This window comes from Mercurialis annua, linkage group LG2 (genome assembly GCF_937616625.2).
Source record: "Mercurialis annua linkage group LG2, ddMerAnnu1.2, whole genome shotgun sequence".
Classification (NCBI taxonomy): domain Eukaryota; kingdom Viridiplantae; phylum Streptophyta; class Magnoliopsida; order Malpighiales; family Euphorbiaceae; genus Mercurialis; species Mercurialis annua.
In genome coordinates this window covers 6,425,841-6,451,934 of record NC_065571.1, presented here as the reverse complement: position 1 = coordinate 6,451,934, position 26,094 = coordinate 6,425,841, and the positions used below count along the sequence as shown (strand labels likewise).

Sequence of the window (26,094 nt, the reverse complement as noted above, 5' to 3'; positions counted from 1 at the left end):
TTCTAATGGTTTCAGATAACATTAATTATGATTTTACAATTTGTGAAATTGTATTGACATTATAATATCATTGAGTTTTTCCTTCAGTTCAACGCATTTCAGGAGAATCAGCTAGCTCGCTCTGGACTATAATTGTCATTGTTCTTATCACATTTTCTTTTTAAACTGCACAAGAATTAATATGATTCATTTTGCAATCAACAATGTTTCCAATTTCTCTTTTCCCTTCAAGTTTACCTATTATTTCGTGAAAGAAGTAAATATTCTTTTAAACACAAGTTTCAAATATTTAGTTATAGAGATTCGACTGATCGAGTAAAATAGAATATTAATTTCTTAACTGTAGCCTTTCAATGATGGTTATTCATGGTCTTGATACTTACTAAAGGGGGAGAATAGGGAAAGTAAATAAATCTTTATATCATCAAATGAATCTAAATTAAGTATGTGACAACATGTTTATTGAAAGTATGATACTTCATGAAAACAAATTCAAATATACATTTTCTATTTCGAACAACTTATAAATCGATTAACTTTAAAAGGGGTACGTAGAAAAGCTTACAGAAAGGAATCTGATCTTATCATCCTTTCAACTGAACCACAAAGGACAAGATACAATGAGGTAGAAGATTGTCTGTTGGCTATATATCTTATTAGACATCATTTTCACCGGATATAAATTACATACATTAACAACTCACTCATCATGGAAAAGCACAAATTTTTCCATAAGGGAATATTACATAATCAAGTAAATAGTAGTGTTGTACATTTATAATTTATTTGCCAGGAAACATAAACCGTAATCGATCTCTTTGTCGAATTAGGATCTGATCCTTGGGAGACGACGGTGGCTTCCCTCCTCCTATTCCTGTCTGCCGCATCATCTCTGTAATAACCGCAATTAACACGATAGCAAATTAGAAGACTGCTCATGCTGTAACATAAAAGTAGAAATAAAGATTTCTAGATAAGTGATTCAACAAACTCGCCTCGTTTTCTTTCGAGTTCTTCATCAAGCTCTTCTTTCCATTTTCTTTGCCTCTCAGAGAAACTTGCGCTGCAATTTAAACCAACCTCATTTCACAGCAAAGAACAATAAAATATATTCAGCTGAGGAAACGTTTCCAGCAACAAACCTAGGTGTGATTGTTTCCTTCTGCTTATCAGAAGGCACATCTTTCCGCTCGTTGGCTTGAGGTGGCTGAATTTCCTGCAGAACTCGATCATGGATACTAGCATCATTGGATATTTGATTACTGATGCTACGTGGACTAGCTGTGTTGGTGGTAGCTCCAAGTATAGAGTATCTTCTGCTTGGTAACCGTTTAGGTGACTTACTTTTAGGAGGTAAGTTTGGTAAATTTGTAAAACTATCGTTACTTGTAATTTTAGCTGAAATGCCAGCATCTGCTGCGTTTGATGTGTTGTAGAACTCTTCATATAAAGGTGTTTGCAGCTTCTTCAAATCGAAAGCCTATAAAAAGTTTCAAAGAACAAAGCATTTGATCTTCGAATCAAATTACGATAGTTCAAGACCAATAAAAGCAAATGTATTAGTGTTAATGTACCTTCTCATCCAAAAAAGCCCTTATTTTTGACTCGGTAACTTCATCATCATCCTCAGTCGCTAATGGTCCACAAGGAAAGGTGAATTCGTTTTCCCTTTTACTAGAGTCCACCGATCGGTTAGCAATTTCGTGGAGTGACTGACTAGATAGGAAGTTGATTCCACTTCTCTTTAAGACTGCACTTTCATCAACCTTGCATGCCCATTCATCAATGGGTTCACACATAGGATTAAAGCTCTGATCCAAATAAAGAAAACAATTATTTCAAGAGGAAATACAAACATTTGAACTGCTTGATCAAAACCCACGAAGCGGTCATCACCTTATTTAAATCAGTTGATGCAAAGGCAGATTCAAACTTAGCTGATGCTCGGACCACAAAATCGTCTTTATCATCGATCTGACACATATCATCATCATCATCAAAATTGACTTCATCCCAATAGGCTCCTGATGCTGGCATTTTGTCCGGGTATATAGTTGACGACCTCACACTACTCATTTCACAAACATCCTTCAAGCCTGCACAGGTTGACCTTCTAATCACAGAGTTCATGCTGCACCAGCAACATATTTTCAAGCATCAATAAATAATGCAAACACAACTTAAAATATTATGCAGTTAAGCACAAAAGCTTACGAGTTCTTAAGATTCATCCCACTAGTTGCCATAGTACTTGCAGATTCCTGAAAATAACAAAGACACAATAGTTGGCAGATGCTCGTCGAAAAAAGACAAGAATTCAAGTTAACTAAAATTACTAACCCTAACAGAACCGCGGAATATCAAATGTAGTTCCTGATACTCCCCAGTCACAAATGGATGCTGCACATAAGAAAAAAAAAAGACCCCTTTGTGAAATTTGTCTACTGTCTAGCATTAGTCCAGCAGAACCATGTTATAACTTTTCAAAAGAAAAAACAAAAAGATAGAAATTTATAAAGTAGAAAGTCATTTTTATTAGTGTTTTTGTAGATAGTCTGCAGACTTAAGAAATGATCGACTATTATTATAACAATTACATTAGATATTATCCTGTAAAAGCTTCATCCACTTCTGTGCACTTCAACTTTCGTGCAACTGACCTCACCGTTTTCATTAGTTATCTTGTTATTCACTTTCAACTCACAATTTGAAGAATCACATTACATTATTGCAGCTTCCTCAACAAAACGTTTGACAAGAAAATTAATTTTCATGATATTATTACCTGCAATAAATCAGATGCTGTAGACCTCAAGTTTGGCTCCCTGAGAAGAGAACATGACACATATCAGCCGATAATAAGGAAACCAAACTAGAGGAAAATGTGAATGCTTCATCTCAAAATTTATATCAATGTACATTGATTTCTGCCCAAAATCTTATAGCAACTTCCAACTAAAAACAAATGATTATATGGTCAGCTTAGAAACAAATAATCGTATGGTAAGCTTAGAAACAAATGAATCAGCAATCTGTTAAGAAACAAATGAAATACCATCACTCGAAAAGAGAAGAATAAGAGTAGTAATAAATATTTAAAGTTGATGACTATACTTCTGTAAACATTTCAAGAGAAAGTCCTTTGCCTCGACGGACAAGTGGTCCGGAATAGGAGGATGAGATTTAGTTGTCCCAATATGAAAGAGTGCAGCAACCTACAATATTAAACACTCTTAGATTGCAACATAATGGTAACATTATACTAATTTCAGTATATAGGTAGTCCTAACATATTAACCAATAACTAATAAAAGCATGCAACAGAAAGCAACAAGTGACTACCTCTTGATACTGCTGGCTCCATGGTGGTTTTCCAGTAGCCATCTCGATCATAGTACATCCAACACTCCATATATCGGCGGAGCTAAGAAATTATATATCAAGTAAATAAACTCCAAACATGAAACCATTAAGGGAAAAAGAATAGAGAAGAGCTCTTACAAGCTATGGCCTGTCTGAAGAATAACTTCAGGAGCCATCCAGTATGGAGTACCCTTCATTGACTTGGCACCATTGATAGTAGCCTGTGTTGACATGGAAACCTCAGCATGGCACCCAATAAAGCTGAAGAAAGAGAACTAGTATTTTCAACAAAATAGAAGATACATACCAGTTCAACAACTTTCTTGGATGCTCCAAAGTCTGCAAGTTTAATGCATCCCTTATTGTCAACAAGAATATTTGCACCCTGAAGGAATAATGAGAAATATTAGATGAGAAAGAAAAACGGAGAGAGATCTTCCTACATACTGTCTTAGGAAACTAAAGCAATACCTTTATGTCCCTATGCATGATTCCATTCTTGTGAAGATATTCTAGTCCTAATAACAACTGTTTTGTATACATTCGTATAACCTGCATTGCAAACAATTTTAAAAGCGATTTTAACATTTCAGATCTCCAGAATCTAATATTCCTAAACTAGTGAGTAAAGCCACTTACTGACTCAGGGAAGGATCCAAATTTCCCCAAAAGTGATGATATGGATCCACCCGGAACAAATTCCAATAGAATGTTCAATGAGTCATCTTCTCTTGCAGTCCCCAAATATCTCTAACAAGCAAAAAAAAGAAAAAATCAATCGAAAAATTAATTCAATAACAAGAACAATAAGAATTGAAAGCTAAAACGCTTATATACTCACAACAATATTTGGATGGGAAAGATTCTTTAAAAGCTTCACTTCTTCCTCAAGCTCCCTAATATGAGCCTACTCGACATTCAAAACAAAATAATCACACTCAGTTAACTGTGAGAACACTTAATTCTATCATTTTGTGGTCATAAATACGCCAAATTCAAATTAATCAAGCTATAAATTAAATGAAGCACTTAACTAAAGCTATAACTAAAGTTAAATTTAAATTAAAAATACTCAATTACCTGTGTTTTCTCCTTTGAAGCACTATTAGCTGCAACCAAAACCTATAAACAAAAATCATCACAATTAAACCGAATTAACATCAAATCATATAAAACAAATTAAAAAGTAATAATTACTTTTAACTCAAAAAATATTTACAGACCTGTTTAACAGCAAGAAGCTCGCCAGAATCGAGATTCATCCCCATATAAACCCTACCAAATGCGCCACAGCCAATTAACTCCCCTTTCCGCCACCTGATCGGCGGAGTATCATCTTTTTTACACGACGGAAGACCAGGAAGCGGCGGCGGCTTAGAGAAGAGTCCGATTCGCGATTTACGAATGCTGGAACCGATTTTTTCAACAAAACCGGTAAAACCATCGTTATCTCCGGAAGAAGTTGATTTGAAAACTAAGGATCGGCGAACCGATCCAAACAAGTCTTGCATTTATCTTTACTTCAGATTTGATGAATATTTGATGCTGCTGTTACTGTTCTTAGGGTTTTTGTTTTGCTTAGAATAATTAGTGTTTGTTTGATTTGAAAAGAGGAAGAGAAAAGAGACGTTGGAGATGGAGAGAGAGAGAGAGAGAGAGGAAATTTGAAGGGAGGGAAAAGGGCATCCGTTTTGAAAAATAATAAAAATGACTTCTCATTTGTTTGCTTTTAGGCAAAAAGGCTCAAAAACTACCCACCTTTCAATTTTTTTTCAATAGCACCCTGACCTTGTAAAATGTTCAATGGCACCCTATTTTGTGTTTTTACATTTCAATAGCACCCTAAATTATCAAATTAAACTCTTTTCACTTGGATAATATTCAGAAAATATCCTTCAAATTTATCAAATGTTTTAAATATTACTTAATGTTATAAATTATACAAAAAGACCATCTTTTTCCTAAACTAAAAAAAATAAAAACAAATTATTTTATATAAATTAAATAAATAAAATACTTCCGACCCCGTTTTTCCGGAATCACATCGGACACGTTGTCGGGAATCGTCTTCCATGGAAGACGACTTCTTCGTCTTCCATGGAAGACGAGCTGATTTGCTCGCCTTCCATGGAAGACGAGCTGATTTGCTCGCCTTCCATGGAAGGCGAGCAGATCTGCTCGGCTCGCCTTCCATGGAAGGCGAGCAAATCTGCTCGTCTTCCTGAGGAAGACTAGACGAGCAGATCTGCTCGCCTTCCATGGAAGGCGAGCATGTCTTCCTCAGGAAGACGAGTCTGCTCGTCTTCCTCATGGAGGACGAGCAGCAGCTCGTCTTCCTCATGGAGGACGAGCAGCAGCTCGTCTTCCATGGGGAAGACAAGCAGCTCGTCCTCCAAGCGGCTGTGGGTTGACGGTGGGTGGTGGCATGGTCGGGAAAGAGGACGGGTCGAGCGGGTGGGTCGGATATGTTTATTTGTTTTTTAATTAGTGAAGGAGAGGGTATATTTGAATATTTTTTAAGTTAAAGGACCTTTTTAAATTTGACCATACAACAAAAAGTATAATATAGCCCCTAATTTTACTTTTTTTAAATACTTTCATCCTTATAATAATGAAATTGTTTAATTTTTTTAATTTAGGGTGCTATTGAAACGTAAAAATACGAAATAGGGTGCTATTGAACATTTTGCAAGGTCAGGGTGCTATTGAAAAAAAAATGAAAGGTGAGTAGTTTTTGAGCCTTTTTGCCTTGCTTTTATGGTCCTTTAGTTTTGTTTGTTTGTAATGTTTTACCTAATCTTTATTATTTCGTTCATTTGCCCAAATTTTATGGTTCTGCGAACGATTTCATTCTTCACTTTTATTTCTGTCAACAATTTCGTCCTTCGTATTTGAAAATTAATTTATCCCTAAATTTTTTAACTCTATTGACTAATCCCAAAAATAAATGGAGGGACTAAACTGTTGACGGAAACAAAAATGAGGGATCATATCGTTTGATTTTCAAATATAAGAGATTAAAATGTAAATTATACCAAATATGGAGAGTCTCATAGTAATTTGCTCTTAAATTTTAGGCTTAATACATCTGCGTGCCCCTGCATTTTTCTGTTTTTGCACATAAGGTCCCTGCACTAAAGTACCCCATTATTAAATCCCTGCACTTTAACTTCCATCATCCCAAGGTCCCTCTGTTAAGGTTCTGTTAGCGCGTGCAGTACACGCGCCGTTAATGAGACTAGTATTCAGTTTTGTAGTTTGATATATACAAATAAGGTCCCTGCACTTTTAATTTATACAAATAAGGTCCCTACACTTTAATTTTATGTAAACAAAGTCCTTGTAATTGTTTTCATATAAAAATTAATTTTAATATATAATTTTTAGTTAATAATATAAGATGTTAATGCAATTTAATTAACTTTTTATAATGTTTAAATTAACAATAAAAATATTTTTTAAATTAATAAAAATATTATTATTTATTATTTTTTTATTAGAAATGGAAGCAGTCAGCTTTGTTTTGTAAGTTTATATAACACACTCAAATTCAAAATTGACATATATGAGGATCGACGCCTGTTTACTTTTTTTTTTTTTGAGAATACGTCTGTTTACTTCTGTAAGTGCGATGTTGTTATATATTATTTAAAAAAAATCATTGATATAAAAAATCATTTTAATAATTAATAAATACTATTAAAATTAGTTTTATTTAGGTTAGTTAATATTTACTTTTAAAAAATAAAAAATCTAGTTCACTTTTATTTTTAATATAATTAAAGAATTAATTAATTTTATTTTTTATTCAAAGTTAAGTAATTTATAATTTAAAAATTTAATAAAATTATATTAACAGTTATTTTATCAAAATAAATATGATTTAAATATTAGAGTATATTTCGTGAATGAGGCCCTTACTTAAGAAATATTCAACATTAGTTTAAAAAAATTTTAAAGGTAACATAAAAAATTATTAAGAAATTAGAAATTCATTCAGACTTTCGCTTGATATGTCTCCTTTAAAAATGGAAGTAGATAGCTCGAACTTGTAAGTTTATATAACATATTCAACTTCGAATTTGACATATATCAAGATCAACGTCCGTTTACACCTCTAAGTGCGATGTTATCATATTATTTAAAAAATAAAATTTATCGGTATAGAATATTATTTTAATTATTTAATAAAAAATATTAAATTCGTTTTATCTCTCTAAGTTAATGTTTATTTGTTAAAAAAAAATTAAATTCACTTTTATTTTCAACATAATAAAATAAATAAATAATTTTATTTATTTATAGATGAATAATAATGCATTAAACATTCAGTAAGAATGAATGAATTTTTCAATAAAATAATAACCGAAAGATATAATTTTTGACATTATTATTATTTAAATATGTTAAATTTGACCCTTTAAAAAATATTAGTTTTAACATTTTATACTTAAATTTAATTTTATTAAACTAAAAATTAATGCATATTTATACATAATCTCAACATTTAAAAGTGCAGGGACGTAACATTAAAAAATTAAAAGTGCAGGGATCTAAAATTAAGAAAACTGAAAGTGCATTAACGGCGTCAACACTCGCCTCAATAGAGGGACCTGAGGATGATGGAAGTTAAAGTGCAGGGATTTAATGATGGATATTTTAGTGCAGGGATCTTATGTGTAAAAAAAGAAAAGTGCAGGGACACGCAGATGTATTAAGTCTAAATTTTATTTCTGTTTCGTTTCTTGTCGTAGATCGATTATATGTTTCAGTTGTTTTTATTTTTATACTTTTGATGCACAATATACTTTAACGTTCAAGTGTAAGCGGTTAATCTCATCATATATCTACTGTTTGACAAAAAACATTTTTATTTTATTTGTTGATATAAAGAAAAATAATAGCTACTGATATAATAGCATTTTTTGTTCGCAATGTTATACAAAATGCAAATGGCATAGATACTGATAAAAAAATCCAACAAAGGAGCCACGACTGTTATTTTAATTATTTTTTTCAAAAAATTATTAAACTGAATTTATTATTATATTAAAGAATAGGATTTTAAAAATAAGAGTTGTAGATCTACGGATAGTAGCTTAAAGTGAAATTAACCACAAGCAGACAGTATCAAAGTGAAGATAAAAGCATTTTCACCACAATGCACAGTGAAAGTTAACGGTTAATCGATCCACTGCACACCGTTTAAGACAACAATAATACGAAGACAAATGCAAAATTCCAGTTCCCAAGAAATACAAATTGCTTACCGAACCAGTTCTTGCATAAAATTCTACAGTTTTTTCATAGCATAAACGTCCTCTTCTTAATTGTTTATGAACGGATTCGGTGCTGCTAATTTAGAGGAATTGAAGTTATAAAACGACATGGGTTTTGATTTGGAGTCGTTGACTGATGCGACATCAGGAGCTATCGGTTCTCTAGTTAGCACTACCATACTGTATCCTCTTGATACCTGCAAGACTAAATATCAAGCTGAGCTTGCAGCTAAACATCAGAGGAGGAAGTATAGGTAATTCTCTTTTGATGGGTCTCTCACTTATAGATTTACTCTAGTTTCTTGCTTAGCTTTCAATTTTATTTGGAGATTGTTTTGATTAGAAATTTAGAATCCATAATTTGAAAAAGAGTCGTGTGGTATTGTGTGTTTAATTATCTGGTTATGGTTCTTGATTGAAGATTTTATTGAAGGAGCAATAACATTTCATGGAAATGAAACTGAGATGTGGTTCTAATTGTAATTTAGGATCATATAGAGAAAAAAGTGTCGGTTTTTAGGAGTGTAATTACGAAGCTCCTTGCAGAATGTGACTATGTAGCAAAGACACGGATACGGAGAAATGAGACATTTCGACACAAGGACACGGAGAAAAAAATGTTATTTTATGGATTCCTGTTTTAAACATGAAGTTTGGTGTCCGAAACGCCACGTTTTTGACATGGAAAATGTTGATGAAGTGTTTGTGTTACTTAATGAATTTGCTGATTGAATAGTTAATTTTAGGCACAGCTTCTGAAATCTATAAGCTTACCTAATTGACTTCATTAATGCTTCATTTAGGGAACATGTCAATGATAAATGAATGTGACTTGTGCAGGAATATCGCTGATGTGTTTTGGGAGGCAGTTTCGACTGGTCGTGTTCTTTCACTTTACCAGGGCCTTGGAACAAAGAATTTGCAGTCTTTTATTTCTTCCTTTATATATTTCTATGAGTATAGCTTACTTAGGAGGCTGTACTTAGAGAAAACCGGTAAAAAAACTATTGGAACCAAGGCGAACTTGATAGTTGCTGCTGCTGCTGGAGCTTGTACTGTCATACTGACCCAGGTAAGTCATATTTCCATTCCTTTGCTTTTTTTCCTTTTGATGTCCGTGCTCTATAATTATACACATGTATACAATTGTTTGGTTTTAAATACATGGACGTCTTTTCTTTCCTTGATGTTTAGCTTTTGTTGGCCGATAACCCAACTTGAAAAGCAGTTTGTGAATGGAAATTAACCGTTGCTGGTCATTGAAGAATCACGTTAATGCAAATGTGAATAGCATAATAAGCCTATAGTAGTGTTTCAGAGCTGTGGAGAGTTTCTTTCTTATATTATACTGAAAATCACATTTTTGGTTCTGCAGCCCTTAGATACAGCAGCCTCAAGGATGCAAACGAGTGCATTTGGGAAATCCAAAGGACTTTGGGAAACCCTTTCTGAGGGCACATGGAGTGAGGCATTTGATGGCCTTGGCATATCTATTCTTCTGACATCAAACCCAGCCATCCAGGTATACTCTGATTCTGGTATTAGGCTGTCTATTTGCTCTTATCAATGCCTGATATAGGGCAATGTTTTGATTTTGGGTTTTTGAAGCATTCTGTTTTTAGTGGCAAGGAAAACTTTATTTTTTCAATCCGAGTATTTGAATTTAGTTCCTTGAGCCATAGATATTGATGGATGGACCGTCCTTATTTTCAACAAATTCCTGGGAGAACAGCGCTTTTTCTGTGATTTCATAGTCATGAGTTCAGGAATCTTTTTAGTAAGCTAAAAAAACCATTCTTTGTCTTATTTTACAGTACACAGCATTTGATCAATTGAAACAGAGACTTCTGCAGAAGAAGCTCAGCATAAAATCTGTTACAGATTCGTCTCCGGAATCTCTATCTGCCTTTTCAGCTTTTGTTTTGGGTGCAGTTTCAAAGTGTTTTGCGACATGCATCACATACCCAGCTATAAGGTATGCGGCCCATTTGCTTCATTGCCATTTAAACGGTCTTTAACGTCATGAAATGTTTCCCTACAAATGCATGTAAAAGTCTGTATTCTTGTTATGTAATACGTCTCAACTCCGTTGAATTATTGATGATGTGAAACCGTGGCAGATGTAAAGTGATGCTTCAGTCTGCAGATTCAGATGAAAATGGGATTACGGATATAGAACTGAGAAACAAGAGGACAGTTTCAGCTGTGGCATCTGCCATTTGGAAAAAAGAAGGCTTTTGGGGTTTCTTCAAAGGATTGGGAGCACAGAACCTAAAGACGATACTGAGCTCAGCTTTACTTCTGATGGTAAAAGAGAAGATTGCAAAGACTGCATGGGTCCTGATCCTTGCACTTACAAGGTATTTTTCCGGAAAACATGCCAGACTAAAGAGTGTCTAATACGAGAATCAGATGCATGAATTCCTTGTAAATCTCCAGTATAAAATATCCATAGTTGAAGGAATTATTCATGAATGCATTAAAAATGCAATGGATACTGAATTTGTAGCAGAAAGGGGTCTAAAGCAGACTAATTCGCCTTTCTACAATCAATAATACAAAATGGATCTTATTTAAGTTGCTTATTAGAGTTTGAATCTTTGAAGTGAAAAGTTTCATCTTGATTCTCAATTAGCCACAAATATTTTATATTTTAAATTAATAGGATTGCGTTTCTCAAACTGCTAATGATCGATGAATCAAGAAGCAGTGCTAACTTCCGATCCAATTATCCTCGACCAGTACAACTAGAGGACAAGATGAAGATAATCGGCTTCTAGCCCGGCTAGAAGTCGAGTACATCACCATGGTCATATTTAATGGTGCACCTGTTACATCTCTTCTAGCCGGTGCACGTACAGTAAATGCTTGACGAATCAAATAACATGTAGAGAACCCATAACCGAGGAAACAGCTGTCAAAAATATTTTTTCCATGTCTTAAAAGGAAACAGGGTAAACAAAAACATTACAGTCTAGCAGTGAAGAATATAGTTTGCTTAAAGGAAGCAAGTGTCAGTTTTTTTTATCTCCCTGAAAATAGTAAGATGAGCATAGGGTAAACACCCGCTTAGTTTACAAGAAGAAGAAGCATCCCCAACAAAAGGAGCAAGTAAGAGACGAAACCCATCTTCGTTGCTGCATTGTAAGTCATGTAGCTTCCCTCTGGTGCATTTGTCGTCAGAACAACTACAATCCAGTTACCGTCTGAACCAATTCCAGCTCCTGTAAACTTAGAATCGTTGAGGTAGCCCGAGTACAGACTGTCGGTGAAGTTAGTGCGTACGAGGGTCGGATCCAAATTAGGAACACAAGCTGGCAAGACCTGTCCGTCCCTTGTGTTGGACACATTCAAATGACATTCAGCTAAGAGACTTTCGTAGTTTGGGAATTGCTGCTCAGTTCCGGGGACAGTGTTAGAGCCTGTGGTGTTTGTGCAAGGCTGATTTTTAAATTGGTCAGCTAGTTCATCAGCAAGGCATTCTGCATTTTCATTCTTTGTAAGGGTAGTCAAATTCAAGGATGTCCTGTAGTGGTTGATGGCTACAAAAAGTGTATCCTCCTCTGCAAGAAAATCATGGAGATAAAGAAGGTTAGTTTCCAGATATCAATCATGGGAGATGAGAGAACCAAAATATTTAACTATCACAAGTCCACCTGAGTATGAGATAATGGTAAAATGAAATCTGTTAAAAAAGGGTCCAGATTGATCTTTTTTTATAATATTGGGGCTCATATGGTAACAAGAAAAATATGGTGTAAAGTGAAAGCTGAGCCTAAGTTCAAATTGTAACTTTGGTCTAAAGGTAAATAAAGATCAGTCACTCCGAAAAACAAAGAAAGAAATATATCCTTCATTGACCAACCTCTTGGAACAGAAATCAAAATACACAATAAATCATGGCAGACACCTTTAATTTCCCAGTGGTAAAGGTGGTTGGATCAAAAGTTGCAAGATTTGGAAGTCACAGGCTCACATCTCTACAGACAAATTTTATTTTTTTATTTAAACTATTAACACATCTAAAACAGAATCTATGTATTTATAAATGTGAGAGATGTGTTGTAAAATGACACGGCACATCGGTTTTATTGAATATTTTCTCCTGATTTTTAAGTGACTTTGCACAAGTATAGAAATAAGATGGTTCCAAGATTGATAGTCTTCCTAAAGATGGCTAGAGTTAGGGATTAGGCATTCATATGATTTCTATCTCTCTTAACTCTAAAGACTATGAGTGGAAGTTTGCATTAGCAAATTCATATACAACATTTTGTCTCTCAATCCCCCTTACTATAGACTATAGAGAAACAAATATAACATTTTATTCCTGTCAAGTAGCACAAAAATAACCCCAGTTCCAACAGATTCCAATTTTCAACTGACAGCAACCAAAATTCAACTTCTGTGCATAGCTAAAATACAAAATTAAGAGCCCAAATGTTGATGCAAAACAAGATCATGCACACAAGAATGCCCCTGCTGTGATATTTCAGTTAGACTTTCTTACTTCACAAGTTCATCCATGCACTATATTGCTAGCAATTAGTTATTCAGGTTTCCAGGGTTTACTTGAGTTAAAACAGTACGAATATCATCCTAAACCCGAACGAGACTAAATGTCTCTCCAGGCAATCTTAGGAGGGTAAATGAATTGGGCTACTCGCGAGACTAAACGACCTTTAACGAGTCTATTACATACATAAAACAATAATTCATTTTCTCACTATACTGAGTAGCTCGGATGTGCTTCTACATCACCCTCGAAAATTTAAGCCCATTCAACCTCGAGCTTGTATAACACACTTGAACTCGAGCTTGACATATCTCGGGGCCTGACTTGTTTAATCAACATAAAAATAGATCCTCCAATTCTAGTTATAAAGTTCAGTTATAAAAATTATAAATTAGCACGTCTATGCTGTAAACATCTACAAGATCAACCAATAGCAATCAGATCTAGTCTAGCTTGACATTTCTTAAAAGGATTAAAAAGAAAGAAGCTCCATAAATAAAAGAGTTGAAAGAAAAATGGTGACTAACCGTCAGACTGAACTAAAATGACGGTGAAGAAGAGAAATAATGAGAGAATTAGAGGGAATCTTGAAGAAGCTGCCATTGTTACTCACTGTGATTGCTGTTACTGTAGATGAAAATCCAGAAGTTAGAGTGAGTAATGGATCTTAAAAGAAGAAGCAAGTTAGGAAAGTCGTTGCTTTCTTTAGTTGAGTTGGCTATGTTTAGTGGTTATGGTTACTTTACTGCAAATCTGCTTTATTTGCTTTAGGCGGAAGCATTTGGATGACCGACTTAAACGGTAACGTTTTTAGTGGTGCTCTAACAACGGTCAAAAGTGTGTAATTTTCACTCATATCCTGATTTTTCTTCTCTCTCTCTCATAAATATCATTGAACTTCAAAATATCCCATTTTTAAAGACATGTATGAAATTATAGATAAGTTATAGTACAACATAACTATTGTGCCATATTAATCGTGTAACACGTTTGCCATGTTGAAATATTTAATGATGAAAAAATAAATAATAATTTTTCTATGACCAATGCCCACTGTCTTATCGTAAAAATGACCTAACAACACAATCTTTTGTATAAGATGAACATTTGAAATCATGTTGTAATAATTAGTTGTACATTAAGGTGTAGCTTAGTGAACACAAATCATTAATTATCATGAACTTGATATTGGATCGAATTCACTAATATTTTCTTTCATCACTTTAAATTGATCAAATAATCTGAAATGTAGAAAGAAATTAATTTGAATCTAAACTCCTTTTCTATAAAAAAAAATTCATTAATTATAAAAATTAGGAAAATAACAAATAATATATACAAAATATTGAGGTTTGTTTTAGAAATTAATTTTTTTAATTAGTTTCCATCCGGGTGTTAAATTATAATTTTCTTTTATAATTGTATCATTAATTATTAAGAATACAAGTTTACGATACTAACTTCACATTATTAGTGATTGACAAATTATTATCATGGTGATCAAAATTTGAAACGAGAAATGTTTGGTCCACCCTAATCAGAGTGACCAAATGTAGAACTAGAAGTACCAAATTTTGAAGGGTCGAATATTCGTTGATTCATAATCACTCACAAAAGCTATGCACGTTTCAGGAATCACATGATTTTTTTTCCACAAAATACAAACACATACAAAAATTGGTGGATGCAATTGAATCTGGATAACGTGGCATCGGTCCACCAATCATATGATTCCATGTAAGCAAATATTTGCACCCTCTTCCTGACTCCACTCTCCACAATCTTATACTTACAGGATTTTCATCCATTTGATTTCCAATTTTCTCCTTGACTTCAGACAAAAATGGCTGTCTCTACGGATTGCCGATTCTCCCTTTCGGCAGCCGGCAGGCAGCTTCGTGGTGGCAGGGCAGGGTTGGCCGGAAGGAACACACGACTTGTGAAGTTCGGTAACGGAGAGTTGATGGGTAGTAAGCTGAAGCTAACTCAACTACATGGAAGAGCAACTCGTTGTAGTAGTAGTAGTAGCAGCAAAATTATCAAGCAATGTCTGACTACTAATTTAGCAGGAGAATCCAAGGTTAAATATAAGCATATTATTTCAAGAAATAAAAGAATGTGACTTGTTAGAGATAATAATAATAAAATTATTATCGGAGTCTCATTTAACTGTTTGCATTTTTGATAAATTGATTATTTAATATGGTATCAGAATGTCGACAATCGAAAGATTTAGAATTTGATCCTTATCGACCTCATTTCATTTATTACGTTTTTAATCCGGAAATATTATTAATGGCACAATCTTTAAGTTATGTTTGAGGTTTTTTATTTAATTTATAGTTTTACATGGGCAGTTGAGGGACCTAGAAATGGAGAAAAGGGACCCAAGAACAGTTGTGGCAATTATTCTAGGAGGAGGAGCTGGTACTCGTCTTTTCCCTCTCACCAAGCGTCGGGCCAAACCTGCGGTAAGTTTTTAGACTATGTTTGATTCGCAGAATAGTATATCAATTTTTAATTTTCAAGATAATACTTATTCCACGGAATCATAGAATAACAATTTCATGTAATTACTTATTTAAATATGAAATGAAGTATGAATAACTATTTCATATAAAATATTTAATCAATTTCTAGTCAATTTTGTGAATCAAACATAACCTAAGAATTGTATGCAGGTTCCAATTGGAGGTTCATACAGGCTGATTGATGTTCCAATGAGTAACTGTATTAACAGTGGAATTAACAAGGTCTACATTCTCACTCAATTTAACTCAGCATCACTCAACAGACATCTTGCTCGCGCTTATAACTCTAGTTCCGGGGTCACTTTCGGAGATGGCTTTGTCGAGGTATGATTTTTTCCTTTTTACGGATCATTGGTGAGAATGTGAGTAATGCATATGACGAGAAAGCGCAATTTCGTCCTGTTTTAGGTTCTTGCAGCCACTCAAACTCCTGGAGAATTAGGTAAAAAGTGGTTTCAGGGTACTGCTGATGCTGTCAGACAGTTCCATTGGCTTTTCGAGGTACTCTTACAACAGCTCGGTCATTTATTTTTTGTCTAATCATCTAAAAAAAATCCAAACCGCGATCTTTATATATTTAAATTTCGTCGATAACCTAATTTGAATGATTGCATTTTGTATGTGACAGGATGCAAGAAGTAAAGATATTGAAGATGTGCTAATCCTTTCCGGAGATCACTTGTACCGTATGGACTATATGGACTTTGTGCACGTATGAGATCAAATACATTTCACATTAACACATGTTTTTACATCATATCTCTTATTTGCTGAGAAATTCTTACATCAACCTAATTCACGACGTAGTATTATGAATCATTTATTAACTGTGTGAAACGTGTCATTGTTGAATGTAATGAACCAATCGATGTATATCACGTCAGTTAATGATATTTATTGATTTATAAATTACATTCAACAATGTCACATTTCACGTATTTAATGGTGAACTAGGTTAACGCAAGACTTTCTCCTTATTGCTTACCGGACATTAACATCCCATCTCTACGTTTCCAGAATCATCGTCAGAGTAATGCAGATATCACCATTTCTTGCTTGCCGATGGATGACAGGTTCGTCAACATTCTTAAAAGTAAATATGTTCGGACTTGAATATCAATTTGCCTCCTGAACTTGAACGATAAGCAATTAACTCAAAAATTACTTTTTCCTTTATCAATTTGTCCATGATCACTCTGTTTTTTGAGACTTTGATTTGTTTCCATGATAGCCGTGCCTCAGATTTTGGTCTGATGAAGATAGACAACAAAGGGCAAGTCCTTTCATTCAGTGAAAAACCTAGAGGGGCTGAGCTAAAGTCAATGGTAAGAAACTGTTTTATCCAAAAAAAGAAATTTATCTAAAACAAAAGAGTATGCTAAGTATAGTGCATAATTTAGGCAGTAGACACAACAGTACTAGGTTTATCAAAGGACGAAGCTGAAAAGAAACCGTACATCGCTTCAATGGGAGTTTACGTCTTCAAGAAGGAGATACTTTTGAATCTTTTGAGGTATTAATCTTTCAAAGGGATTGATGATTTTGGACTAACACAGAAATAAATGTAATTGACGTTTTTGTTGTCGATTCAGATGGCGATTTCCGACTGCAAATGACTTTGGATCAGAGATTATCCCAGCATCAGCAAATGAATTCTTCATTAAGGTCTGATTTCACACCTCTAGAAATTTTACTCTTAACTCTGGTGTTTGTGGAATGCTAAATTTTTCGCAATCGAATGGAGTGTCTACGAGCAGGCTTATCTCTTCAATTCTTATTGGGAAGACATTGGAACTATCAGATCCTTCTTTGAAGCTAACCTTGCCCTCACTGAGCATGTAAGTTATCACAATATTGTTCTTTTTTTTATTGAAATAAAAGAATTTTCATTCCGTCATATCAGAGGCAATTACATAAAATAAGAATGCAGAAATTAGCAATGCATTTATGTTGATCTGATATGGATGTTTGAACAAGAACATGCATCATTATTCGCAGATCGCCTAATGAACTTAAAAAAATCAAAATTCTGCTTATTTCTCTATTTCTCAAATAATTACTAATTTTTCCGTCGAAATTTTCAGCCATCAAGATTTAGTTTCTACGACGCAGCAAAGCCGATGTACACTTCAAGAAGAAATCTACCGCCGTCAAAAATTGACAGTAGCAAGGTAACTCATCTCCTTCATATTGATCTTGCAGCTCTTTCACATTCCGGTTAATCTGAGTTTTTTTTCTTTCAAATCACTCTCATCTACAGATTGTTGACTCCATTGTATCACATGGAAGTTTCTTAAGCAATGCCTTCATAGAGCACAGCCTTATTGGTATCAGATCTCGAATTAACTCTAATGTCCACTTAAAGGTTTGTTAGAAAAAGTTTGCGTTCATCGGTTTCCTTACTTGCTCAACAATCAACTACAATTGATCAAATAAATTACAGGATACTGTGATGCTTGGTGCTGATTACTATGAAACCGACGATGAAGCGGCAGCATTACTCGCCGAAGGAAGAGTGCCGATTGGAATCGGAGAAAATACTAAAATCAGGTATTAAACAAATTAAAATCCCCTGGTGTCTTTTAAGAAATACTAAATCGAATACATTATACAGGGAGTGTATCATCGACAAGAATGCTAGAATCGGGAAGAATGTCGTCATTGCTAATTCAGAGGTACGATTCAAACCACTTAATCGGTGAATAATTACTATCACAACTCAGATTAGATAAAAAAATTACAGTAATTCTCTGATATGTGAAGGAATTTCAGTTAAATGGAATTAAATATCAAGAGAAAAACAGTAATGTATTAAAATATAGGAGAAAATAGTAATTTTGACCTTACATCGTAAAGATTATCCTTTGTGTGGTGGAATTGCAGGGCATACAAGAGGCTGATAGATCTTCAGAAGGCTTTTACATTCGATCTGGTGTTACCGTCATATTAAAAAATGCCGTTATTCCAGATGGATTTGTAATATGATTTCAATTATTTATCATTTAATTCTTTGTCGCTGATCGGGAAGAAAACCAAGAAAATAAATATCAAGAGTACATGAAGATGGGATAGTCTAATACGAATACCTAAAGAAGAGATGATTTACTACAGTCTATAAACTTGTTTATCTCCCACCAAAATTTGTAGTCTTTAATGTGTAACTATATTTCCCCAATTTCTTCCATTACCCTTAAAAACTGCTCTGATAAAATTGATGTAGCTCTGATGTGAAACTAATGTGGGAGAACACATGATGGCATTACATGGGCTCCATGTCAATATCAATTTAGATATAAACTAATAAAAAATTAAAGATTAGGGACTACAATGGGAGAGAAAATAAAATTAAGGGACCACAGTTGAAATTAATCCAGATTGACATCATCCTAACCACTTTTTCCCCTCCTTTTAAAATGAAATCACTAACATGTGAATGTGAATAAATATGGTTTCAACTCTCAAGCTATACAGAAATGAAGTCTAGCAAATTTATTATCACCTATATAGTTACTTGTAATTCACACTATATATTCAGAATAGTTGCGTTTCTGCCGTTAATTGGTTAGTCGGTTTTCCTGTGACAGATAAAGAAGGGAAGCAACTAGCCAAAAGTTGAAAATTTATATGAATTAGACTTATAGAATAAGCTCTTCGCAATCGAACATTAATTCATTTTCATATCTTTGCACAACAAACCGCTCCTCTAATGTAATAATATTGGTGACATAGCATTTTTCATCGGAAAAAGGTTTCCTACCTGTTCGTCCAGAACGATGAAGATAATCTACAGCAGTTTTTGGCAAATCAAAGTTGTAGATGTGAGTTGTTTCGGGAAGGTCAACGCCTCTGGCAGCAATATCTGTCGCTACAAGAATATACCCTCCTCCCAGCTTCAATTCCTATGTGTGGGCAATAAATATATAAAAAAAAAAGTGACCAAAATCACTAAACAAACTATGCCAAATGTTAACTTGGGTAAAAGGTTATATTCATCATAAATCAACGTATCATTTATTTATCCTTATATTCCTTTCTACAATTGTATATTTAATTTGGATGATAAGCCGTGTGTGCAGATGACCCGAATGAGAAATGAGCATCAAGCAATCGTCACATTTCATAATACTTCCAACAATTGAAATGGCTCATATCCAGGTACTTACTGATAGTGAAGCTGCTCGTAAATTGAAATTCATGTCTTCTTCCAGAAGAAGGATATCTGAACCACCGCTATATGATCTTTTCAAAAAATCAACCAAGTGAGTTGTCGGTGGAGCATCCCCGGCCTTTTTGGACTTCTCAGACTGTATGAACCAAAACTATGTGTTACTTCACAACAGAAGCCCGTCCTCTTACATGAAGACGGAATATGTAAAATTCCAAAAATTATGGATCGCTCATAATGATTTTTAGCAACTTTGAAGTATATAGTGTATTTTTTCAGTTAAATATAGCTCTGTTACTCAGACCAATGACTGAGTTGTACAACCCACTGAAGAATATCTCTTCAGATTAGACTCCGATGAATTGAAACATAAAACTATGCCTGACCTCTGCCATATGCTATTTTTTCGGCCCAGAATATTTATTTGAAGAACATGCCAGACAAGTTCTCAGAAAGAACAGGATATCAGTTTTACTGGTGAGTGTTACTATGGGGATTACAATGAACCGCTGTCAGGCAAAGCAACATTATGAAATTGCAGAAAACTCAAATTCAAAACACAATTTAACTCCATTATCAATTTTAATGATAACAATTAATGACTACAACAGTTTTCTAAAAGTTATTGAGTCAGATATGCCACACACACCTGATCACCAACAAAAACAATTGCAGACCTGGGTGCATCAGATTGTAATAAGGAGAGCAAATTTTGATGCCTCTGGTTTTTACTGCATATCTGTTGAGCAATGCTCTGTTAGTTCACCTCAAACACATCTATATGTCAAATGAAGATACTCCGTAAAAGGTTAAAATAAAGTTCTAGCAAAATAATGATCAAGTATCATCAAAATATCTTACTAAAAATCTATGATGTAGACAGGATGGCATCGGTTGAACAGGATTGACATGCACATGAATTGCATCATTCTGCGAACCGTACATAAAAAGTAAGTGAATCCGGGGGCAACATTATAAAGTAATCATCACATTTGAATAAAACTATATCTATATCCAAAACAAACCTTGGTCCACTTCTGTTGTATGCAGTCATACAAAAATCTTCTATGCTGAGGGATGGATGCACTAGCAAACACAGTCTGACGGTTATTGCAAGACGAATATGATGTCAATAGTTTTCGGAGCAAACTGACTTCTTTTGAAGAGTTGAACATGAAATCAACCTAATAAAAAATGAAATCAGACTGGCATTCCTTTAAAATTGTTCGTCAACTTACGCTTCTAAATTCAATAAAATACGCAGATGCAACACATCAAGCAAACTTTTCCATATAATGTTTTTTACTGCAAAGAACAAAATTTATCTTTACCGATATTTCACTAGGCAGAGAACATATCTTAAAGAAAACAAACATACTCTACATAAAGTATGCAAATTCACTCTGATAGAACAAACCACCTTAAACAAGAATTACCTCATCAATGACCAACACCTTCATCGATTCAAGTTTAAATATATGCTTCTCCAGCATTTGGCACAAACTTCCTATCGTTGCCACCACAATTTGAGGAGGCTCCGCCTGAAATGCATATTCATCCTCATAACATTTTATAACATAAAAAACTTAAGAAGCAAACAAAAATACCACACCTTTAACCAACTCTTATGTCTTCGCAACATCCCACCGTCAAGAAGAGCCATTACAGTAACATCCATCGGTTTCGAAGCCAACATCCTCGCAACTTTCGTCACCTAATGCATTCATAAACAAACAACCATCATCAACATCGACAAGAACACGCCATCTTTAAACTCAAACATCCAAAATCAAAATGATCACTCACTTGCATTCCTAGCTCCCTAGTAGGCACAATAATAAGTGCTTGAACAGCAGATCTTTGTGCATTAATAACAGAAAAAATCAACAATAAGTAAGCAAGTGTCTTCCCTGAACCTGTCTAGTTACCCAGAATCAATAACCACATTAATACTACGAATTTTTTTCCTTCTATTTTAACAGAATCATAACAGAACAGTCAGAATTTAACCTGGGCATGAAGTATACAATCTAACCCACTAAAAAGAACTGGCAAAGCTTGTTTTTGTACTTCTGTCGGCATTACATACCCAACTTCTTCCATCCTTAAAAAAAACACATTAAAAATATTTCAATAAAATGATCAAAATATTAAAAAAAAAAAGGGTAATGATTAAACTTTACCTGAGTAAAATTGGTTCTGGCACGTGGGTTTGGCAAATTTGACGGAGAGTTAAGGAATTGGTCTGTGTAGCTTTGGGTTGTTGTATTGTTAGAGAATTAGATGAGTTTAAAACGGCTGGTGAAGGCCTGAAATTGGATGGGAGATTTTTGCTTTTGGATTGAAGGATGAAACTGTGTCGTTCGGTACTGGGTTTTAGCTGAAGAAAGGAGAGTAGACGAGTGTGTGTAACGGAAGAAGCCATGATATGGATATGGTTCTTTTGCTCACAGACACAGTGAGTCACTTGTTCATGGAAGAATCCGGTGGATTTCTGGATGAAAATGAGGATAATTTTCATTTATAGTACTCAAACATTTATGTGTTTTCCATTATAATCCCTTATATTTTTTCTCGATTGTTATTATTTATCAATATGTATTTTAACTCGTTTTTAATAAAATTTAAAGAAAGCTATAGTTTAAATGGTACAAATTGTTAAGTTCGTGAGTTTATTTTGTTCCCATAAACGCTGTTCACAGAATAAAAAGATAAATGAGCTGCACATCAAATCGCTCCTCACATCCCCAATGATAAAAGGATATATCCAACTAATGACCAAATAAATTGTACATCAACTCGTACAAGCACTCGACATCATTCTACAAGATTGTGAGATCGAATTCTCTCACAAACACTAAAATCTTTCCTTCCCAACCTAACTGATCATCAAAAAATCAAATAAAATTCTAATTAGTAGCCACATTTTTAAATTTTGATAATAATTATTATTGCAAACTTTAATCAGATTCATATTAGCCTAATAACTTTATGAGTATAAAAATGAAAAATTAAAAAGGACATGAAAATTGGTAAAATAGTAGTTATAAATTAAAATTAAGAGAAAAATTCAAATTTCGTAAATTTATTGAATAGTATAATTTATTATGGTCAATAAATTTATTTGATTTTTTTATAAAATAAATAATATAAATCAGCATTACTCTAAATTGGCTAATAACCACTCATGAGCTCTTGTTTTGGCACTGTCTATAAGAAACCCCTTTATGTTTAAAAACGGTCAAAAAATCCCTTAAACTTTGTGGCAGTGCTCAAGAAACCCCCTAAAATCAGGGTCTATAGATAATTATTAGCCCTCTAAATTATATTAATTTAATTTCATCCTTTTTTTTAAAGTGAATCTGACCCTCAAATTTACGTCTCGGAATCAAATATGTACATTTTTTGGTCAATTAGATACTCAAAGTTGTGTTTTTAGGGTTAAGTAAATTATTTTAATTTTTATCAATCAATTAGGTCTCCAAACTCTCGTAATTTAGATCAAATAATACCAAAATTGTATATTGAAACATAAATTTATTTGACCTCGAGATACAAATTTGAGAAAATGATATGTTTGATCTAAAAATATAAATTTAAATATCTAATTAACCCACATACAACTGAAATATAATTTCGAGGGCAGAATCAACCCTTTATTCTCTATTATTTTGTACAGAATGGTTCTATCATCATTGCGGTTGTTAATCTGCTATCCATTTTAAAGTCGTGCCGTGAGCGTTGGATCGAATGTATTTTCACAGAAAACCCTTCAAATTTATCGTATTTCTAAAAAGAGGATAGCTTAGAACAAAACATTAATAGTAATTAAAAGTAGTGGTAGGTAAGGAGGTGATTCCCTAACTTGGAAGTAATTCCAAACTTCAATCATGATTTAAAAGTTGCAATTTATAGAGAAAATTACACCATATAACCCAAAAATTGAAAAGTTTATGTTAGTGACTCAGAAAATAATTCTATGCAAAAATCTCCTTTTTTTTAAAATCAGTTTCTATCTATACCTCATTTTAATTTTAGTCCTATTTTACCCTTTCCCTTTCTTCTCTAACATCCACAACTGCTCCCTCAATCATTGTTTTCTACTATTGTTGTCAACGGAGATGGATCCGGTGCTATTTTCTCCCTCGTTTTTTTCTATTGTTGTAATCGACCGTTTGATCAATGATGCTGCTCGCCCCCTCGCTTATTAAGTTTCTTCTCCATCGGTGCTTTTGCACTTTTTTCCATTGGTCGGATCTCCGGCAGTCGGAGGATCTAGAGATTAGATAAGCAAATTTGGGAGGAGATGGGAGAGAAGTGGTTGGAATTTGATGAAGTTCGGTCTCGACAAATCGAAAATTGAATGATGATAATGTGTCGCGTATTTGATGTTGTTGTTATTGGGTATTTTGAATCAATCAAATCGGCAACCATGGCTAGTGGCGCTGGGTGTAAGAGAAAACCCAGAAATAAAACAAAAGCAATACAAACATAGACAGTAACAAAAAACATAATTGGTAGAGAAAGAAGATCATTTTTTATTGGAATTAGAAAGTGTCTGTGGTATTTTGTCGAACAAAGGATCAATTCACCCCTTCAACTTGGCACGAAATATCAAATAAGTCATTTTGAACGTTTTTGAATCAAACAAACCCGCAACTATGCACTTTAGCATCAAATCAGCCCCTCCCCACTCTCACATCAGCAAGTGAGATTCACTCTCTATTTAAAAATAAAAAAATTTAAAATAGTCCCTAAATTTATTTTGTTTTTCAAATTGACATTTAATAAATTTTAAATTTAAATTTAACCTTTATATTTTTAAACTTCAAAAACTAAATAAACTTTAAAAAAATTCAGGAATCTTTTGAAATTTTTTCCCCTTTGAAGATGAACAGTGTTCATCCTCAGAGGAAAAAATTAGTTCATCCTCACAAAAGAGGATGAACAGAGGATGAACCCGTTCATCCCTCACAAAAAGGATGAACTGGGTTCACCCTCTTTGTGAGGATGAACAATTCATCCTCATAAAAAGGATGAACCCAGTTCATCCTCAAAGAGGATGAACTGGGTTCATCCTCTTTGTAAGGATGAACGCAAAGAGGATGAACTGGGTTCATCCTCCTTGTGAGGGATGAACCCAGGTCGAGGATGAACAGATCGAGAACAACCCGTCTGTATTCAGACAGGTCTGTTCTCATCTGAAAAAAGTGGGGGTGGTGGTGAAATTGTGGTGGCAGACGGTGGGATTGAGGTGGCCGGTGAAAATTTTAGGGTTTTAATTAATTTGAGTTAATTAGAAGTTTAATTATAGATAATTAGTATTAAATTATTATTAATTAGGATTAAATTTTGAAATTAGGCAGATCCACTCTCTTTTTTGTGTGTTTTTGTATCAGAGGGGCTGATTTGAGCGAAAAACGCAAGTTGCGGGTCTGTTTGATCCAAAGCGTCCAAAATGATTCATTTGATATTTCGTGCCAAGTTGAGGGGGTGAATTGATCCTTTATTCGTATTTTGTCTAATTGTAATAACAACTCTTCTTCTCATGGTCTGTCTCAATTTTTTTACAATTTTATATACATTTGTGTTTGATTGCTGACAACATGAAGAAAAGATGATTTCTTTTATTGTGATTTTTATCAATTCTGGAGTAAGAGAAGTTGTAACCTTTATTAGCTTAATAAAGCTTAATTTGAATCTTAATGATATATTGATAAGTGGGTTTTATTTCTTTCATCAATGCTTTAGTTTTGTGAAGTTTGGGTTATGAAATTGTACCCTTTCTATATCTTTGTCACCTGATTTCATCTTCCTGTTAAGTACATGTATGCTTTTTAGCATAACTTTTTTCTGTTATGACATTTTTTTTCTATGGTTTTATGAATTTGACGGGTTTTAATTTTTATTCCAACTGGCTTTTACAGCTCCTTTATTTTTATCATAGAATTGAATAATTTAATTGAAATGTATATGATAGTTTATAAAACTGAAAATCGACCTGATACGAACCTGATGTGAACCTATATCAACTGAATTATTTTAATTCAAAATTAAATTTGTCTTACTATTCTTTACAATTTCAAATGACATTTTATATAAAGAGAGTTTTGAGATTTAGTATATAATATACTAATTGAATATCTTTTTTAAATTAAATGTATTTGACATATTATAAAACCGAAAATCAACCTGATATGAACCTGATGTGACCTATATTAACTGAACTACTTTAATTCA

The 26,094-nt window shown here is 33.7% G+C and overlaps 5 protein-coding genes across 6 annotated transcripts; 2 read left to right on the top strand and 3 right to left on the bottom strand.

Moving 5' to 3' along the window:
* Positions 1–561: 561 nt before the first annotated feature.
* LOC126670559 (mitogen-activated protein kinase kinase kinase NPK1) lies at positions 562–5,054 on the bottom strand. Its single transcript, XM_050364313.2, has 17 exons — positions 4,587–5,054; positions 4,444–4,485; positions 4,205–4,270; positions 4,003–4,113; positions 3,835–3,915; positions 3,671–3,748; positions 3,502–3,584; positions 3,343–3,424; positions 3,115–3,215; positions 2,786–2,825; positions 2,341–2,400; positions 2,215–2,261; positions 1,897–2,131; positions 1,575–1,811; positions 1,143–1,480; positions 996–1,063; positions 562–892 (listed from the first exon to the last, which is right to left on the bottom strand). Exons 1-17 carry the CDS (start codon positions 4,872–4,874, stop codon positions 783–785), a joined length of 2,067 nt encoding a protein of 688 aa, XP_050220270.1. The 5' UTR covers positions 4,875–5,054; the 3' UTR covers positions 562–782.
* Positions 5,055–8,599: 3,545 nt separating this feature from the next.
* Positions 8,600–11,219, top strand: LOC126669075 (peroxisomal adenine nucleotide carrier 2-like). The gene is made up of 5 exons (XM_050362391.2): positions 8,600–8,896; positions 9,483–9,714; positions 10,018–10,164; positions 10,457–10,617; positions 10,763–11,219. The coding sequence occupies exons 1-5, from the start codon at positions 8,751–8,753 to the stop codon at positions 11,040–11,042; spliced, it is 966 nt and encodes a 321-aa protein (XP_050218348.1). The 5' UTR covers positions 8,600–8,750; the 3' UTR covers positions 11,043–11,219.
* Positions 11,220–11,557: 338 nt separating this feature from the next.
* LOC126669076 (uncharacterized GPI-anchored protein At3g06035-like) lies at positions 11,558–13,909 on the bottom strand. The gene is made up of 2 exons (XM_050362392.2): positions 13,686–13,909; positions 11,558–12,205 (listed from the first exon to the last, which is right to left on the bottom strand). Exons 1-2 carry the CDS (start codon positions 13,759–13,761, stop codon positions 11,712–11,714), a joined length of 570 nt encoding a protein of 189 aa, XP_050218349.1. The 5' UTR covers positions 13,762–13,909; the 3' UTR covers positions 11,558–11,711.
* A 1,031-nt stretch (positions 13,910–14,940) lies between these two features.
* Positions 14,941–18,864, top strand: LOC126668038 (glucose-1-phosphate adenylyltransferase large subunit 1, chloroplastic). Its single transcript, XM_050361240.2, has 15 exons — positions 14,941–15,238; positions 15,516–15,629; positions 15,840–16,013; positions 16,098–16,190; positions 16,318–16,401; positions 16,707–16,762; positions 16,921–17,014; positions 17,090–17,202; positions 17,282–17,354; positions 17,447–17,527; positions 17,774–17,860; positions 17,950–18,054; positions 18,133–18,239; positions 18,304–18,364; positions 18,573–18,864. The coding sequence occupies exons 1-15, from the start codon at positions 15,002–15,004 to the stop codon at positions 18,672–18,674; spliced, it is 1,581 nt and encodes a 526-aa protein (XP_050217197.1). The 5' UTR covers positions 14,941–15,001; the 3' UTR covers positions 18,675–18,864.
* Positions 18,865–19,291: 427 nt separating this feature from the next.
* On the bottom strand, positions 19,292–22,390 carry LOC126668039 (DEAD-box ATP-dependent RNA helicase 58, chloroplastic). Of its 2 annotated transcripts, XM_050361241.2 has the most exons (10): positions 22,038–22,390; positions 21,865–21,958; positions 21,661–21,774; positions 21,467–21,568; positions 21,291–21,395; positions 20,880–21,038; positions 20,716–20,784; positions 20,504–20,593; positions 19,853–19,993; positions 19,292–19,588 (listed from the first exon to the last, which is right to left on the bottom strand). In XM_050361241.2, exons 1-10 carry the CDS (start codon positions 22,373–22,375, stop codon positions 19,325–19,327), a joined length of 1,476 nt encoding a protein of 491 aa, XP_050217198.1. In that variant the 5' UTR covers positions 22,376–22,390; the 3' UTR covers positions 19,292–19,324. The 2 variants fall into 2 exon arrangements, with proteins under 2 accessions (XP_050217198.1, XP_050217199.1); XM_050361242.2 differs by lacking the exon at positions 22,038–22,390 and having other exon boundaries at positions 21,661–21,770.
* Between the last annotated feature and the right edge of the window lie 3,704 nt (positions 22,391–26,094).